General features: G+C 34.7%; 1 protein-coding gene across 1 annotated transcript; it reads left to right on the forward strand.

The window, feature by feature from the left end:
- Positions 1-1,864: 1,864 nt before the first annotated feature.
- On the forward strand, positions 1,865-9,620 carry LOC124914999. The gene is made up of 9 exons (XM_047455639.1): positions 1,865-2,306; positions 2,741-2,821; positions 3,008-3,463; positions 7,386-7,521; positions 7,631-7,793; positions 8,119-8,247; positions 8,433-8,627; positions 8,746-8,874; positions 9,200-9,620. Exons 1-9 carry the CDS (start codon positions 2,114-2,116, stop codon positions 9,299-9,301), a joined length of 1,584 nt encoding a protein of 527 aa, XP_047311595.1. The 5' UTR covers positions 1,865-2,113; the 3' UTR covers positions 9,302-9,620.
- The last annotated feature ends 8,217 nt before the right edge of the window (positions 9,621-17,837 follow it).

A 17,837-nucleotide genomic window follows, 5' to 3' on the forward strand; every position in this document is an offset into this window, starting at 1 on the left:
GTTAGCCGGATGACTTCCGGTTTTTCATAGCTTCAGGTTAACCGGATGACCAACGATTTTGGCCTTCTTATGTGACCGGTCTTGTCTTCTTGATCGGTTAGGTTCTTGGCCGGTTGTGTTGCTTGACCGGATGAATTACTTGACCGAACCTAATTCTTTAACCGTTCTCCTGCACAAGAATTTTTTTGGTAGGTTCTTATTTTTATCCGGTCTAATTTATCTAACAGTATGTCTAATAACCAATATGTCTAATGAACCTGATTCAGGTTAAGTTTAACTTAACACGTTTTGATACACCTGCACAAAAACAATTAGACGGCTTAGTTTCCTTCCTATTTAAGTTTTACACAAGTTTATCATCAAAATTCCGTTAGTTTAAATTATTTGTCCCTTAGTCAAAATAATTTGACCTAACAGTACATGAGTAAGATTTCCAACCCAATTTGAATCATCCAAAACCATCAACCACAACTCAAGTTACAATTTTTTTTAAGTGAAAAAGTGTTGAGATTAAACTTCACAGGGACACCTTTCACTTATGACTGGATTTCGTCTAGTTAGAGGGCACCAACGGGAGATCGGGCTACACCTCATGAAAGGGGACTCATTTCCCTTTCCAAAACGTCTAAGATCATCAAAATCCATCCAACATTGGAGTTTGAAGTTTGAATGAATTTATAAAGCTCCTAGATCCATTGGCAAATTGAGAATGTCCAAAGATAGAAATTTTTTCACTCCCTTTTCAAATGAGCCAATTTTCAACCTCAAAAGACCGGTCAACTACTCCCTCCATTGGTTTGACTAGTATTTGACCCATTTTTTGGCCCAGGTGGACTCCTCGATTGACGAGTTCACTGTGGTTTGACACGTTCTTTTGTTTTCTCCTTTTTTGAGCGTCTTCTGCACAAATTTGTAAATATCAATATTATACTCAAAATTCAAGTTTTTTCCAAAACGTACAACATAAACATGTCACGGGTTGGGAAAACATAGTCGTTATGAAATTCGACCTTTGAATCGTTATCTTTCAAGCTTTTTTGGGCCAATTTTCAAAAGATATAAATATTTTTTTTTTCAGTCCAATAACAAATATGAGCATCGTATTAAACTATAATTTTTTTCATTGAATATCTCAAAGTGTAAAAATAGGTGTCTCGTATAAGTTACAAATTGAAGACTTTGCCATGTGATGAATGATTACCTGACTATTGCAATTAAATGTTATTATTATATATATTATGGTATTTTAAGTAGAGTTAGATAAATAAAATAAATTTATAGTGTTTATAATGTATTAAATTATTATATATTTATTTATATTTATTTGTATTTTAAGTGTTTGCCACAATTTGTGAATTCTGGATATTGTTAAAAAATTATTTCATAAAAAAAAAAAAAGTAGGTTATTTAAATTTTTTTATTCTTTAAATTATTATATTGTCTTTTTATATATAAAATTAAAATTTTTTAAATATAAAATAATAATATTTGCGTTAAAATAAGTAATTTGATAATTAAAATAAAATTAATATAACAGAGAGAATTTATAAAAAAAACTAAAATAAAATATATTTTATACATGTGATAATTAAATATTTGAAAGCACACGTAACCGACCCAGTCTTAAGAAACATCGCCGGTTAAAAAAAAAAAAAAAGTAGATTATTAAATTATTATTAATATATGATTCGGATGAATAGATGCGTCCTTTGGCAGGTGAGTCGTGAGCAGCGTCGGTCGTGTTTGTGACGGCTTACCCGTTTTACTTTCCTTGTCAATGTGTTTGACACACAGTGGTATCTTCTCTTTTCTTTCTTTCTTGCATTCATTCATTCCTCTTGTTAACAAGTAACAAAAAGGACGGGGGAGTAAGAGAAAATCATAGGTAGGTGAAACAGAAGAAAACAGACGCCAATAAAGCGGTGGTTCGCCTTACTCCTCCATCTCCGTTTCACCAAACAGAAATCTTTTTTTTTTTTATTTCTTCCCCTTCTCTCTTCAGATTCTTCCAAGGAAGGGAAGGGAAGGGAAGGGAGGGGGATTTGTGGTAAATAGATAGATAGATAGATGATCATCGGGATTTGATAGCGGATCATCCAGGACTTAAGATAGGATGGGAGGTTGCGTCTCCTCGCCCCAAAGTTGCGTTGGAGGTCGATTGAAGTCCTCCAAGAAAAGAACTCGCCGACGGAAGAAAGGGCTTAAGCGCAGAGCGTCCTCTCGTTTATCTGATAGATCTCTCGACAGATTTGATAATAAATGTCCCCCCATCGAACGCTCCTATTCTAATCCTGCTGCTTTCCACGGTCCATCCCTCTCTCTCTCTCTCTCTCTCTCAATTTATATATATTATCCTCTCTTGTATATGTATCAGATTTGCTTGCTAGAAATTGATCCGGAAAGTTGGTCAATTGTCTCAAAGGGATTTACTTTCTGTTTTTTATGCATGTTTTATCCTTGAATGTTTATCATGGACCCTGAGTAAGCCAAGAACACGTGAACCTCCTCCCTTCTTTGGAGAAATGGATGGAAGATTCACTATAGGTTGACCAAAGTTATCATTACAAACTACTTATGGAACACCATTTCCTTGTTATTGCTTATTTTTGCAACAGGCAGATCATTGTTATTGTTTTTATTTGCTTCCCAAGATCTTGTACATGTAAAGAAATGCCGTGATTATTGCAATTTCCTTCACATTTAACTGATATATATATAAAAATATTTGCTTCTCAAGCAGGAAGTTTGGAGGAGGCATGGTTTGATTCTGAGGCAATCCTTGAGTCCGACTGTGACGATGACTTTAAAAGTGTGGCTGATGGTATGAACCACTTTTAAATGTTTGTTATTATTTTTGTTTATGTTTTCCCTTGAGAAAATAAGTAATGGAAAGGTAGTATCATTTTTATTTTATTTCTCTTTGTCAATATATAATGTTCCTCACATTTTTCCAAAACAAGAGACTAAAGTAAGTTTGAATTAAATAATGCTTCTATTCATGTTGCAGATCTTGTATATCCGTGTGGACTTGAAGGTGTAGCAATTTCAAATTTCAACCCTGCTAGATGTGCTAATATTAGTGGAGAAGATGACGATGTTAGATCTTCCACTGATCAAATACACAGATCAGCTGGAAATTCTGCTCGCAACTCTGCAAGTGAAATTACTAAAGTTTCAGTGAACTCGGATGATGTTGATTCTCACTCAAAAAGAGGACATCTTAATGAATCACAACAACCAGTGTTCCGAGATGAGGTCTCCTCTGTAGATGGAACTAATTGCAGGGATGGAGTGTTGGACAATTGTGGAATTCTTCCAAACAACTGTTTGCCTTGCCTGGCTTCCACTGTGCCCTCGGTTGAGAAGAGAAGATCGCTGAGCTCAAGTCCACCAAGTGCAAGGAAAAAGGCGGCCTTAAAACTGTCCTTCAAATGGAGGGAAGGGAATTCAAGTTCTTCTATGCGTGAGTGCCTTCATTTCTTTGTTAGTCAGAGTTAACTGATTCCATTTGATCAATTTCTTATCTATGAGACATGAACATATTAGTTATATTTTTTTTATGGAGACACGTTGGAAATTTTTTACAATTAGATGGTGTGAGCTCAAGAAAAGGCAAATGGTTAGAAATTGTTGGAAGATTAGATATTGGTGTAGTTCTGCTGGTCTACAACAATCTAACAATTTACAGGTTGTTCATTAGGTAAAAGACAAGAGTCTGCAAGAACTCTTATATTCCAATCTTCAATTACTGTGAATTAGTTGACATGCAAGCTTCTTATTGATAAATAAGTTACTTCTATAGTCTTCATCACTTTGACTTCAATGTTTTTGATCATCTCTTTTAGCTTAATTATTCTTGAGAGATTACCTAGGGATTGTTTACACTATTATCCTATCATCAATCACTTCCATCAAATTATCGACAGTTTTTTTTCTAAATAATCTTGTTTGAAGAAAAGTGAATTATTTGGTTTAACTGACTAAAATATCGTTTTGTATTTAATATTTAAATTTTATGAAAAATAAAGTAGGGCTTATATGGTATTTTGATTGATGTGATTGAAGTTATTTGTATTCAATCAAAATAACCCTTCATCAATCAGGACTAACTAAAATACCAAAATACCCTTACTTTATTTTTTACATTTTAAATCATTAACTACAGATATTTTATTTATTTTTACCCAAATAAACCAATTTTTTGCATCAAACATGACTTTTTTTCTAATGATTTTTTAAAAAACCCAAGATCAAACAATCTCCTAGACTAAACAATGTTGATTCTCTAAGTATGAATAAGCGCATTTCTAATCTGACAAACCATATCCCAGTTATATAGGAATTACTGTTAGCTTATTAATGTCATTCAGTTGCCTTGAAGTAAGAAGTGTAGGTCTTATGGACATTTGGTGCTTCAAAATAGAAGCAAAAGAAGATATGTAAATCAACAATTTCAAAGCTCATATTTATTATCATGATTTCCTACATAGAGTCAGTTATATGAAGTTCAAAGTGATCAACACTTCTCATGTTGTATTTTGAAAGATGAAAATGATATACTTTGAACTAGAATTAAGTATAAACTTTGAAATTACATGAATAAGAGAACTATAATTTGAGAAAGAAGAGAAGATAAGAACTCTTAGTTTGCTAAGAACAATTGAATTAATGGAGGATGATAAAACCTTAACTGTTAGGGAGAATACATTAGGAAGAAGAGAGAAACTCTAACAAGAGTATTCAACTAATTAATTTTTATGCTACAATATAACTGATACTAATCTATTTATTTATCCCTATTCAACAATAGGGCATTAGCCCTATCCCTTTTCCTTGTAACACTACATACCCATTAATTTCGTTCGTCCATGAACGTCAGTACGAAATATTCAAATGAAACTCCAAAATATTCAGTGGCTCCTCGAACCATATGAATCTCCGGAATTGCTTCCTTAGGCTATCAGGTGGTTCCTCAAATCATACTAAGTATCTGCAGTTTATTAACGTCTTATGACAAAAACTTCTTCCAAAACAACTTTCATCATCTGATAGTTCTTAAAACCAACAAAATGTACCTCACTTTTGGCCTTGAATCAATACATGATTGAAACATAGGGTCGTTGGCCAAGATTCGGTCTTTAATGTTCCCAAAAGAATCAATTGTCACACAAAGTGAGCCATGTTTCAGTCAATTCATTCACAATCATAAGAATCAAAGTTGGTTATTTGTCCTACCTTTTGATCATCAACTTTTTGATCATCATCTTTTTGATCATCAACTGTTAGTGATCAATTTTGGAGTGTACTAAGGTAATAACTTTTAAAATTGAATTGCAACGGATTTCTTACCCAAAATCGAGACAGTCACATTTTCTCAGGAGTATGTGCAGTGTCTCAACTTGTTCTTTATAAGAAAAGACGTCAAGAAGAGGCTCGTCTTCCACTTTAGAGTAATCATCGTCCAAAGGGGTTTCGTCTTTGTTCGGAGCGGAATATGTCAATGGAGAAGGCGTCGCTTGTTGCACATCCTTTGCAGATGTCATGTTGCTCTCAATCTTTCAGTAACTCATCGGATTTCAATAAAAAAAAAATTGACGATCGATTTCCCATTTTTATCTTGCTATTTCGTCATCGTCCTTCTGTCTCTGCCTTTTAATTTCATCAGATTCTCCATGATTTAAGTCTATTTGTTGACACTGATTCACGATCAACTCTTGCGATTCTGGTTGCACCTTCTTTTGCTTGTGTTGTTAATCGTCAATTGCTCATGAGCTGTACTTGCGACGCACCGGTTAGGACCTTACACCTTTGCTGAGACTTCTCATGACCACATTTTCTCTGAGCCATCGAAGTTCCTTTTACCTCAAGTGAGTTTCCGCAACCTCGTCTTGTTCGAACGTACTGTTAATCCGAAAAAACCTTTCTACTTCGTAAATCCAATATTCAACATCTTCTCCGTCTTTGTCACCGAACTTGGGAAAAGTCATTTTCAAATTAACTTCACTTTCCTGAAGCCCCAAATTCAATTTAGCAACCCTTACTACTGTCCTCTAAAATAACAGTAAATTGAATTTCTATCTGGGCCTTCTATTCAGCCGAAGCACCTTCACTCCACAGAATTAGTTCAGCTCACTTCAGTATCAAGTTCTATTGACTGTTGATTCACAAATTCGTTTCCAATAGATACTCAGCAATATACACTCCAAAATTCAATAGTAAGCAAGCAGCAGATTCACAACTCTCAAAGAGAAACATACTTCTCTTCTGTTGTCCGAACCAGTTATAAAGGAATTCTGAATCACCACCGACACTGAAACGTTACGACTTCAGCAGGAAGTGGTTTATTTTCATGGATGAGTTGGAAATCAGGAGTTCATTGTTTTTGTTCTTGAATCAGTCTTAAGACTTATGAATCGCTTGATGGTTTTGTTCTTGAACCAGTCTGAAGACTTATGAATTGCAATTTGTTGAAGTTAGATGCAATTTGGTGGAAGCAATCAGAAACAGGAGATCGACGAATTCGTAAGACAGCTTTGGCTTCTAATAAGGGTTAGAGTTATACTTGATGTCATTACCACAAATTGCGACTCTTCATCTGAGACCTTCTGCTTCTCTAGGTTATGTTCTTACTTGGATCGCGAGATGGCCAAGGGATTTTGTTTTCCGCCTTCACGATTTCACTGCGATGGATGTAACCTCTACTACCACTAATTCTTCTTCTTCGTTTCTGATCGTCCAACTCAGAGAGACATAATTTTCTATAGTTGATTCTTCCATAGGCAAGGGATAGAGCTTTCTACAGAATGATGTCCAACTGGTCAACTTGCGGATTTCATTCTGATATGCTCCAGTGCAACAATTTGGATTGTAACCCACAGGCACGAGGAACATGCTATGATATCAATGATATACCTTCAACTATAATTATGTATAAATCTTTAAATTACATGAATAAGAGAACTATAATTTGAAATCGAAGAGAAGATAAAAGCTTTTAGCTTTCTAAGAGCAATTGAAATAGTGGAGGAAGATAAAATCTGCTAGGGAGAATACATTGAGAGAAAGAAGAGAGAAAAACTAACAAATATTTAACTAAATCATTTCATAACTGCTCCTAATCTACTCATATTATTTAATGATTACCACCCCTAACCGTTATGTGTACTAGAATGTGCACTGTACAATATGTCTCAAACTTCAAACAACTAACATGATGTCTCAAACATCAAACAACTAACTTGATTCTATAAATGCACGTTGGGAAAATAAATTCAAAAAATAATTTTTCATACAACATTTTGATATAAAAGGCTTTTCTTGTTGAAGGTGAATTAGATCCTAAAGTTCAGTTCTTATCTTGTTTTTTTTTCCTGGTTTTGTCACAGTTTCTTCAAAGATGCTTCTGCAAAGACCATTAGCTGGCTCTCAGGTTCCATTTTGTCCAGTAGAAAAGAAAATACTTGACAGTTGGTCGCATCTTGAACCATGTACTTTCAAGGTCCGGGGAGAGAACTATTTTAGGTCAGATAACTGGGAATACATGTGTGCTTTCAAAGTGCTGCATGCTTGATTGTCAAGACCGGTGTCTCTGATTTTATAACTTCAAATATTAATTTCCCTAATTTGACAGGGACAAGAAGAAAGAACCTGCTCCAAACTATGCTGCATATTATCCATTTGGAGTTGATGTATACTTATCTCCACGTAAAGTTGATCATATTGCTCGGTTTGTTGAACTTCCTGTCATGAACTCTACTGGGAGTCTCCCGCCAATCCTTGTTGTAAATGCTCAGGTGCTTCCAAGCCTTCTTCTCTCTCTCTCTCTCTTATATATATATATTTCAAATTACATGTTCAGAAAAATCCTTTTGCTCTGATCTGCGACATCTTCTTTTCAATATAATTTTAAGTTTCATTTGACTTGAAATTACAGAGAGCAAACATTATTTCCGGAGTTGTAGAAATTGTCCATATCCGTCTTTTCTTCTTATGTTACTGAAGTAATGTACCATGCCATTAACTGGTGCTTGGAAGTAGAAGAAGATATTGTTTGGTTTTGTAGAATTTGATTTCACCCTCATTTATTTTTCCTATAATTTCTTTTGTACGGTTCTGCAGATTCCACTGTATCCTGCCACATTATTCCACGGAGAACCTGATGGAGAAGGAATGAGCATAGTATTGTACTTTAAATTAAATGAAAGCTATTCAAAAGAACTGCCCTCCTCTTTTCAGGATCATATCAGAGTAAGATGGCAAATGGTTTAGCTGAATGTCCATCCTAGTACTGTTTTATTAATGTTTGGTTAGTTAGTTCTGAATAGTCAAATCCTGAAATTAAGCTTCTTAATCAATTAAGAAAACAAAAAAACCTATTATGGTAGCCATATTTGTACATGGTTAATCAATGAGATGTTTTTTCTTTGGGACAGAGGTTGATCGATGATGAAGTAGAAAAAGTGAGAAGTTTCCCAGTTGATTCAATTGTACCATTCAGGGAAAGGCTCAAGATATTGGGTCGTGTAGTAAACGTGGAGGACCTTCATTTAAGTGCAGCAGAGAGAAAGCTTATGCATGCTTACAATGAGAAGCCTGTGCTTTCGCGTCCCCAACATGAATTCTATTTGGTATATCCATTTGTTTCTTAATTAATTGCATTTATGAGGGCTATTTATCTCTATTGGAAAGGTTTAGAGACTCCCAAGTTAACTTTTTTCTTTTTTATTGTGCTCGACTTTTTGGCAGGGTGAAAATGAGAACTATCTTGAGATTGACTTGGACATGCACAGATTCAGTTACATCTCTAGGAAAGGCTTTGAAGCATTTCTAGATAGATTAAAGATTTGCATCTTGGACTTTGGTCTCACAATTCAGGCATGATTTTATGCCTTCTACTACTTTACTACCGAATCTTCTTATAGAAGAAGCTTCCTTGTTAGTAATTTTCAAATTGAAAATATAAGTTTAATTTTAAACCAATTGATCATGGTTATTGTTATAATAATATTACAGTCGTTATTTGGGAAACCTATTGTCTGTTTGTTTGGTCACGAATCCTGTGCAGTGGCTATGGTTCCATTTATAAACACTTTTTTCTTCTATAATTTGATTAGGAATACATTTTGGTATGTGTTACGATTAGTTTCAAAATGTTTATGTATCTCACAATGCTGTTAGTTTTGTTTGGCCATAAAAACAGGGGAACAAAGGGGAAGACATGCCGGAGCAAATCTTATGTTGCACAAGATTGAATGGGATTGACTATGTGAATTATCAGCAACTGGGACAAATCCAAGAATAATCCATTTAGCTTCATACTTCACTACTACTCTGTTGGACTTCAAAGCCAATTTCTCTTAACTAAAAGAAAATTAGAATTTGCATTTGTTTATCCATGGTGATTTTGAAGCCACTCCACGTTTACACCTTTAAGATGGGCCAATTTTCCATCCTGAACCTCATTAAAATTTTAAATTTTCTTTCTTATCAAGGTGTTTATAATGTAACACTTAGAGCATATTCAAGAAAAGTAACACTCTACAGGATTGTTGTTTGGAGTGTTGTAATTTGTAATTAAAAATAATAATTATTGCTGATGCTTTTAATGTGTTTTTATTTATAATTGAATTTCTAACACTATGTTTTATTAAGAAATAATTGTTAGTTTTTAACATTGTTACAGTTTCAGTTTGTAGATTGTTACTTGAAATGTGATTTGAATCTTTATATTTATAATAAAATAAGAAATATAACTTTAAATATAACATAACATGTTTAAATAATATATTTTTGGGAATGTTTCTTTTTAGATGAGCTGTTTAGTAAAATTTCTAATTTATTTAGGTATGTTTAGAAAGTTTTATTTTTACAAGAATGCATAGCTTCTCGATGTTGCCAATGTCAAGTATACGCTAATCTAAACATACTCCGACATCCTTATTGTACAACATGACGTGGACATGGCTATTCTCAACTTGTGGGATTGACAACATTAGAAAGATTTATCATCATGTTTCAAATGGACATGAATGCATCCTCGTGGCTATTGATTATTTCACCAAGTTGGTCGAAGCACAATCCTACAAGTTCTTGAAGACATCTCATGTCACAAAGTTCATTATAAACAATATCATCGCACTGTATGGAACTCCTCACGCATTGATCTTAAACAATGTGCATCTCTTTCTAGGATAAGTACTCAAAGTGTTAAACAAATACATCATCGATCATTAAAAGTAGTTGCCTTATCATCCTCAAATGAATGTTGCAGTATTGGCTACCAATAAAAACATAATCACGATCATAAAGATAATAACTTAGGCTTACAAAGATTGGCACAAGAAGCTGCCCTACACTCTTTAGGGTTATCGAACGACTATTCAAACATCAACATATGAGACCCTATTCTCATTGATCTATGGCATGGACGATGTATAACCAATCGAAATCGAGTTCCACACCTTTAGAGAGCTCGTGAAAGATGAATGCATAAACACATAACTGTATTGTCAATAGAGACGATGTCTAGTCTTGGACAAAGGTCAAGTGCAAGAACCTAAGGCCTCAAAAGAGAAAAAAAATCATGTCTTACATGACTATGTTTATTGAAATAAGAAAATCATCACTTTTATTCATCTAGACTTTTGTCTAGATTGCATAAAGTAAGAACAAAGTGTTTTGAGTCTATCATATATATACATTGGTCATCATAAAAGAGGCCAAAGAAAAAAAGATTTTTTATAGAGGTTGAAATATTGAAATCACCATATGTTGTTCATATAGACCATTGTTTAAATTATAAATGTAAGAAGAGAATTGTATCGATTCTATTAGATATACCCCGAGTATAAATGAAATGCCTGAAGGCCTTAAAGTTTGAATCACGTTGACCTCTAAATTCGATAAGTAAGACTAAACCTCATGACACATGCTTGAAAGATGAAGTGTAATTTGAACCTTGAAATGACGTTCTAATAAATAAATCCCTCAAAGAAAACTCAGGGCGAAGGGTTGTGCGAGAGATCGAATTCATAATTGACGATATTTATCTCGAAAAACATCAGTTGTATATGGTCTCCTCTTTGAAACATTTTTATAAAATGATGTACGAAACCAATTTCTAAAGATGTTTCAATTTAATGTCATTAAACGTTGAAGAAGAGTGGAAAATACGTTAAATCCTAGAAGGTTAAAAATGGTGTAACATCTTACTTGAATGCAAACAACGAAAATAACCAAAAACACCATACGTCTCTACTAGGGGCATTTTTTAATGTAATAAAATGAAATATATCCAACAAAAATAAATACAAAGACCCCTACATCGGTTTAAGAGATATTGTCTCAAGTCTTGATGTGATCGACTTATAAAGTAGTATCTTAAATAATAATTCCCCAACAAGTTATGTGACTAATAGTCTCAACTGTGAGTATTGTGTACACCTAAGTTATGATAAATAAATAAAATCAATCCAAGTCTTGATATGATCAACTTAGAAATAAATAAAATAAAAATATTATCTTAGATTTCAATCGAGCGTGATGGGTTTAAGAAACATTATCTACAATCTTGATGTTATCGAGACTTAAAGAACATTGTCTTTAAATATTGTTTACCCAAAAGCTATATGACCAACCGTCTAAAGTATAAGCATTGCACCTAACTTAAAATAAATAAAATCAACTTAAGTTTTGATGTGATCGATTTAAGAAAGTTATTATTGTAAACATTAAAAATCTACACACCAATTTATAAAATTAAAATAACTATTTTGATTTATTTCTGAATAAACAAAATCAAAATAATTAATCCCATGACCAAAACTCAATTAAAATAATTAATTAGACTAATTGTTATGATAATTAAAACTAATTAATTAAGGAAAATTGTCAAAATAATAAAAATAAAGTTATTTGGGATAAATGTTATACTCATTTATCTTAAAATAATTTTTAAAAAATTAGAGATTAAAATAAACAATTTAAGATGAAATGATGTACCCATTTCATCTCCCAAAATTATTTATTTAAACCTAAAAATATACAAAAAAAAAAAAATAGGTAAAATATTTTCCATATTTATTTTAATATTTTGTGTATTTAAAAAGATCAAAAAAGTCAAAAGGGTGAACGAAAAATCAATTTTAAACAATCCCGTAAGGTTTTAAAATAAAAATAAAATCATAATCGGTTTTGGCCGAAAATGAAAAAGAAAGTTACAACCGAAAATAAGGTAATTAGATGAACATTGTGATCTCATCCAATGACCCAAATGCGCCGGCGTAGCCGGTTATAATCGAAGGAGCGCGCATCCGCGTCTTACCTAATCGGCTAATGTTTGTTAGCCAAATCGCTAACGGAACGCCAGACGCACATGAAACAACAACGTTTTGGCCTCCGATAACCTACCTCATCGCGACGCCGCGAAGATAAGATCAAAGACATGTCTTTGACTTTGTGAATTTGGAACTCACCCTAGAGTTAACCATTTTGGCTGATTTAAAGGCTGAAATGATCACCCTATTTCGGTGATCATTTCCCCTACAAATATAGGCACAATCACTACCTATATCTTCAAGTGGGATCAAGAACATCCAAAATGCCATTCATAGCTTTTGTTTGATTCGATGCACTTGAAGCTCACAACCGAACTTGGACATATAAAAATAACCCTTTAAGTAATTCTGAAGTCAATGAATCCAATCTCCACCTTTAAATCATAATTTACAGAAAATCCACCATTAAAACTCAAAGCTTCTAGATTTTTCGAATATTTGATTAAAGCCTTCAAGCTTGGATCTGAGCATCCTAAAAGCTTTCCTAAGGATTAAGGAGTGTTCTCCTATCCTTGATAAGGTTCCAATCACCCTCTAATTCATATTTATAGTTTGAATTTGAATTTGTTTATTTCAAATTACAAAAGCTTGTATGCTTGTTGTTTATGGTGTTTTATGGTTGGATATTGATCCTAGGATCATTTATGAACTTTTTGGATAGGTTAAAGATAATTAATCAACCTAAAACAGATTAGTCCAAATTTAAATTTTAAAAATAAAAATTGTAGTTACTGTTCTTAGGTTAATTCTCTTGAATCACAACCTAGAAAGCATATTAACATGATTTTAATGATGTTAGACAACTGTTTGGATTATGTTTAATACATCCCGATCATGTTTTAAAAGAATAAAAAATTTCAAAATAATTGAAATTTTTTAGGTCTTGATTTGGTCAAAACGGACAACCAGTGTTCTTATTTTAGTTCAATAAAGTATATGAGATATAACGAAGTTATTGGGTAGCTCCTTTCTCCTCAAAACAATTTTAAAATAATAAACTAAAATTTTGATCACAAACTGTATTGAAAGATTTGATCATCATCCAGGTTGATTGGTATGATAGGATCGGTGTAACCAATAGAGATTAGGATCTGACTATTGATAACAACTTATGACAAATGATTCGATTTTAACTCTGTTAGAAGTTAAAATCAGTTTCTAATCTACACAAATCCTTCGAACTCTTGAAACGGTTTCAAGTGCGGAAGTGTTGGTCGGATTTGAAGCTTTGAACCAATGAAAGATGAATGACAGAAAGTAAAGAACACAACAGGCTATATATGGATGTTCAGAGAAAACTCACCTACGTCACCCATTCTTCCACAACCGGAAGGATTTCACTAAACTCTTTGAATCAAATACAGTTTACTAAACTAGCTAACACTCTTTTGAACAAAACAACCTCTGTTCAACTTACAATATTATCAACAATATCTCTCAGCTAGACATTGTTTTGATTCTTTCTCTCTTGAACTTGGAAGATAATAGAAATTAGTAAGTGCAAGAGTAATTCGTTAATTCGGTAGGACAAAAAGGTGAGCAAGGTGACTAGTGAATCGTCCGTTGTCCTTGAGCATCTATTTCTAGTAGAGGGACACCAACGGTCAAATCTTCTTCAAGGACACGTGGCAAGCATCCATTGGAAGGTCGCCCATAATACAAGAGTGCAACAGACTCTAAGCAAAATGATCGTGGCCGTACCAAACTGGTAGTACGCCGAATATCCTCTCTAATATTGTCTTGTACTGGAAAAACCTTTGGAAGGACATTTGCGTACGTGGCGTTCGTTCATTGGATATAATTAGATGACTTATCAGACAACACATGAGTGAGTGGAGAAGAGTAGCAAACAACTAGTTGATCGTGGGTAGATGTATGCTAACTTCAAACGGCTGCTGAAGCGAGTCATTAGACGTGCTCCATTAGACTGCCAAGTCTGGGGGAGTTAGACATCAACGTCTAAGTACGTGTTCCATTAGACTGTACCATCTAACTATGTATCACATTAGACTACCACGTCTAATGGCATTAGACTGCAACATCTAACTATGTATCACTTCAGACTTGTCTGAAGGGGTTAGACGCCAACGTCTAACTACGTATATGTTAGACTTCAACGTCTAACTACGTATTTGTTAGACTACAACGTCTAACTACGTATCTTTTAGACTACAACGTCTAACTACATATGTGTTAGACGACAACATCTAACTATGTATTTGTTAAACTTTAACGTCTAACTACGTATCTTTTATACTTCAACGTATAACTACCTATCTCTTAGACTTCAACGTCTAACTACGTATCTGTTAGACTTCAACATCTAATTACGTATATGTTAGACTACAACGTCTAATTACTTATCACTTCAGACTTGTCTGAAGGGGTTAGACGCCAATGTTTAACTATGTTACCCATTAGACTACCACGTCTAATGTAGTTAGACCTCCACGTCTTACTACGTATCTGTTAGACTACGCCGTCTAACTACGTATCACGTCTAATTAGCCTGCTTAGACCACATCTAAGTTAACAAAGTCTGATGCACATGCATAGAAACAATTAGACATCTTAACTTCCTTCATATTTAAACATCATCGAAATTCAGTTGTTTAATATTTCATAATTTCTGTCTATTTCTAAGTTAATTAACACTTTACTTCATTTTCCCCAACAATTTCTTCTAAATTAATTAACTATTTACTTCACTTTTCCCAACAATTTCCCCCTTTTTGATTATTTAAGCTGAATTATCAAAATTAGATTAGTTCATGATTTAATCCAAAATTTTCCTTTTTTGATGATGTTAAAAACCATGCAATCTTAATAAAGCAATGTAAACACCCATCAAATACGATAGAAATCAAAGTAGTTCACAAAAATATTCCAACATAAGTTTTTAAAATATTATAAACAAATAAAGTGATTTATGGTCCTTTCCTTTTCACGTTTGGATCAGCTTCGCCTTCTAGAAGAGAGTTGCCTGTTAGGAGGTCATGGAATCGAGTGATAGCACCTCGGCCGCCTCCACTTCAACCACCTATGTCGCCTCCATGACCTGGACTACCTCTCTTGCTTGTCTGCAACGTTCTTTGTTCTCTTCAGAAGCTTTGCATTTTGATTTCGATCAGGTTCCTCTAGCAGCTCCACCTCTTGAGCTACCTTCCCCCTTTTTAACAGTATCAGCTTCAATAACGGATCTTTCCTTAGCAGCAACGGCCTCAACCACTTCAACAACTTGAATAGACCTTGCAAATGAGTCAGCTTGCTCCATTCTCTCGGCTTCAGCTCTATTCATTGAGTCTTTGATTCAGCATACTGCTCCGATTGTCTATTAAAGAAGTTCTTCTCAAACTTCTTGTACGTATTATTCATGATGTTTACTTCGTATGTATTTCTATGCATAGTCTTCTCCAATTCCTTTTGAGTAGCAAGAATGGAAGACACCTCTTTCTTGCTTGAAATTGAGCCCTTCTCCAGATTAGCCAATCTAAACTTCATGTACAACATATTCTGTCGTAAGGAGTTCATAGCATCCAACATGGAGTTACAGAAGTTTGCTCCTCCAAGAGAAGCCTCTTCTGAAGAATGAGCAGTAGAGGACACAGCCTGCGAACAAGCTGGAGTAGTGCGAATTGGACTCACATGCGTATTTCCTTATAAAGAACGCTCTGGTTCCTTATCTTTGGAAGGAGAAGAGGGAGCCTTGGACGCATCCTTGGATTGCTTTTGATCATTGAGAATATCGGCACATACTTGATGAATTTGTTCTGAGATGCCTACAAAATGAAGGGGTAGTTCAAAAACTCTGTCAACAATGTATGCCATTATTCTGATGGGAGATGACGAAGAACTGCAATGAAACATTCTTCCAAAGGTAATTCTTCTGAGGATGAAGAATCGTCTTTATCAGCTTATTCCTTCTCAACAGAGGGAATATTCTCAGGATTTGCCTCCTTTAAGGGTTCCCCTTTAGCTTCAGATTTAGGAGACTGATCAACAATCTTTGCTGATTCTTTTTCATCCACCTGAAGTTCTTCTTCTTCAAGAGTAGGAGGATCCACCTCAGATGTCTCTTTCTATTGAATAGGTGTTTGAAGAGCTTCAACAACAACCTCTTATACATCCAAATTTATTTCAGGTTGACCCAAGACTAGGGTCTGTTCAACAATCTGCTGCGCCATTAACCGTTTCTTCTCAAATGTTACGTTGGCCAGCTCAATGAGATGGACAACAACCTGCTCATATTCTCCTGAAACAGATCGATCAACATCAAAAATATCCATTGGTTCATCTTCACCAAGTAGATCATGAAACAGACTCAACCCGGAAAACTCTGTTCCGTGAACCTGTTAAAGGACTGTCGAACAATAGCCATTCATAATGAGGTCAATCGCTTCAAAGCATTTTGCTCTTCAGGAGCATCCTTGTCGAGCTAGTTGAAGTTCACCTTTCTCTTCTCAATCATGGGAAACGGGATACCTCCCATGATATTAGTCGCCAACAAATCTTTTATTTTGAGGGCTTTAGAAACCTCATCAGTTTTAGCCCAATTTAGGACTCTCTTCTCTGTATTTATAAGATTCTTCCATTCTTTCACAATGTCCTTTTTCGAGAACATCTCATCAAATTGAGTTGCTAATCTATAGTTCACCCAAGTGTCGAAGATATTAATCTTCTCAGCAGCTTACATTTCTACTTTTTCCATCACAAGGTTGACATTACAGGTGGCTTCAGAAACCTTCTCCGGAGATTTTGTAGCATCCCCTTTCCCTTTCCAGGAACCACAACTGGTTTAGGAGTTGGCAAAGGTTCGCCGATAACAATATCGTGAACGCCCCTTGTTGTTCTCATAATTTCGAAAGGGCACAAAGGCTTTGAAAAGGCCCCTTCTAGGAGTTCAAACACAACACCCTTTCCTGTAACTTCGGGTTTGACCACAATCGGCTCAACATTTGGCAGAGTGGGAGCCTGTTCAGATGGTAGAACAGCAGCATGAACTGGAGCAATAACCTGCTCTATTTCAGTGATAATCTCAACATTACCAGTAGCCTCAACAACTACTGATTCTTCGGGGAGGACAAGTGACAAAACCCTGTCAATACATTTAATATTCGGACCAACTAGCTCAACAGTCGGCCTTTCAACTTGTTCCATCACAAGAACATCAATAATAGGCACTAAGGCTAGAGGAGAGGAAGAAGTTACCTTAGTAAACTTCTTAGATGGCTTAGACGCCTTAGATTCTTTAGACGCCTTGGACGCATTTGTCTGATCAACAGAAAAATCATATGACTTAGCCGGTTTCTTCAACGGTCTGGGAGATGGAAAAATGATGAGATAAGAATGGCGGCAATAGGAGGAAGTCCCTCTCTTGCCTTGGGGTCAACTACTCCAGAATCCTTCTTCAAAGAGTTCTTTTGGTTATTCGTGCTAGCTGCAGACTCCATTATAGATTTGGTTCTTTTAGCCCCTGTAGATTGAATGGAAGCATCCTATTGC

The sequence above is a fragment of the Impatiens glandulifera genome, chromosome 9 (genome assembly GCF_907164915.1).
Source record: "Impatiens glandulifera chromosome 9, dImpGla2.1, whole genome shotgun sequence".
Lineage (NCBI taxonomy): Eukaryota > Viridiplantae > Streptophyta > Magnoliopsida > Ericales > Balsaminaceae > Impatiens > Impatiens glandulifera.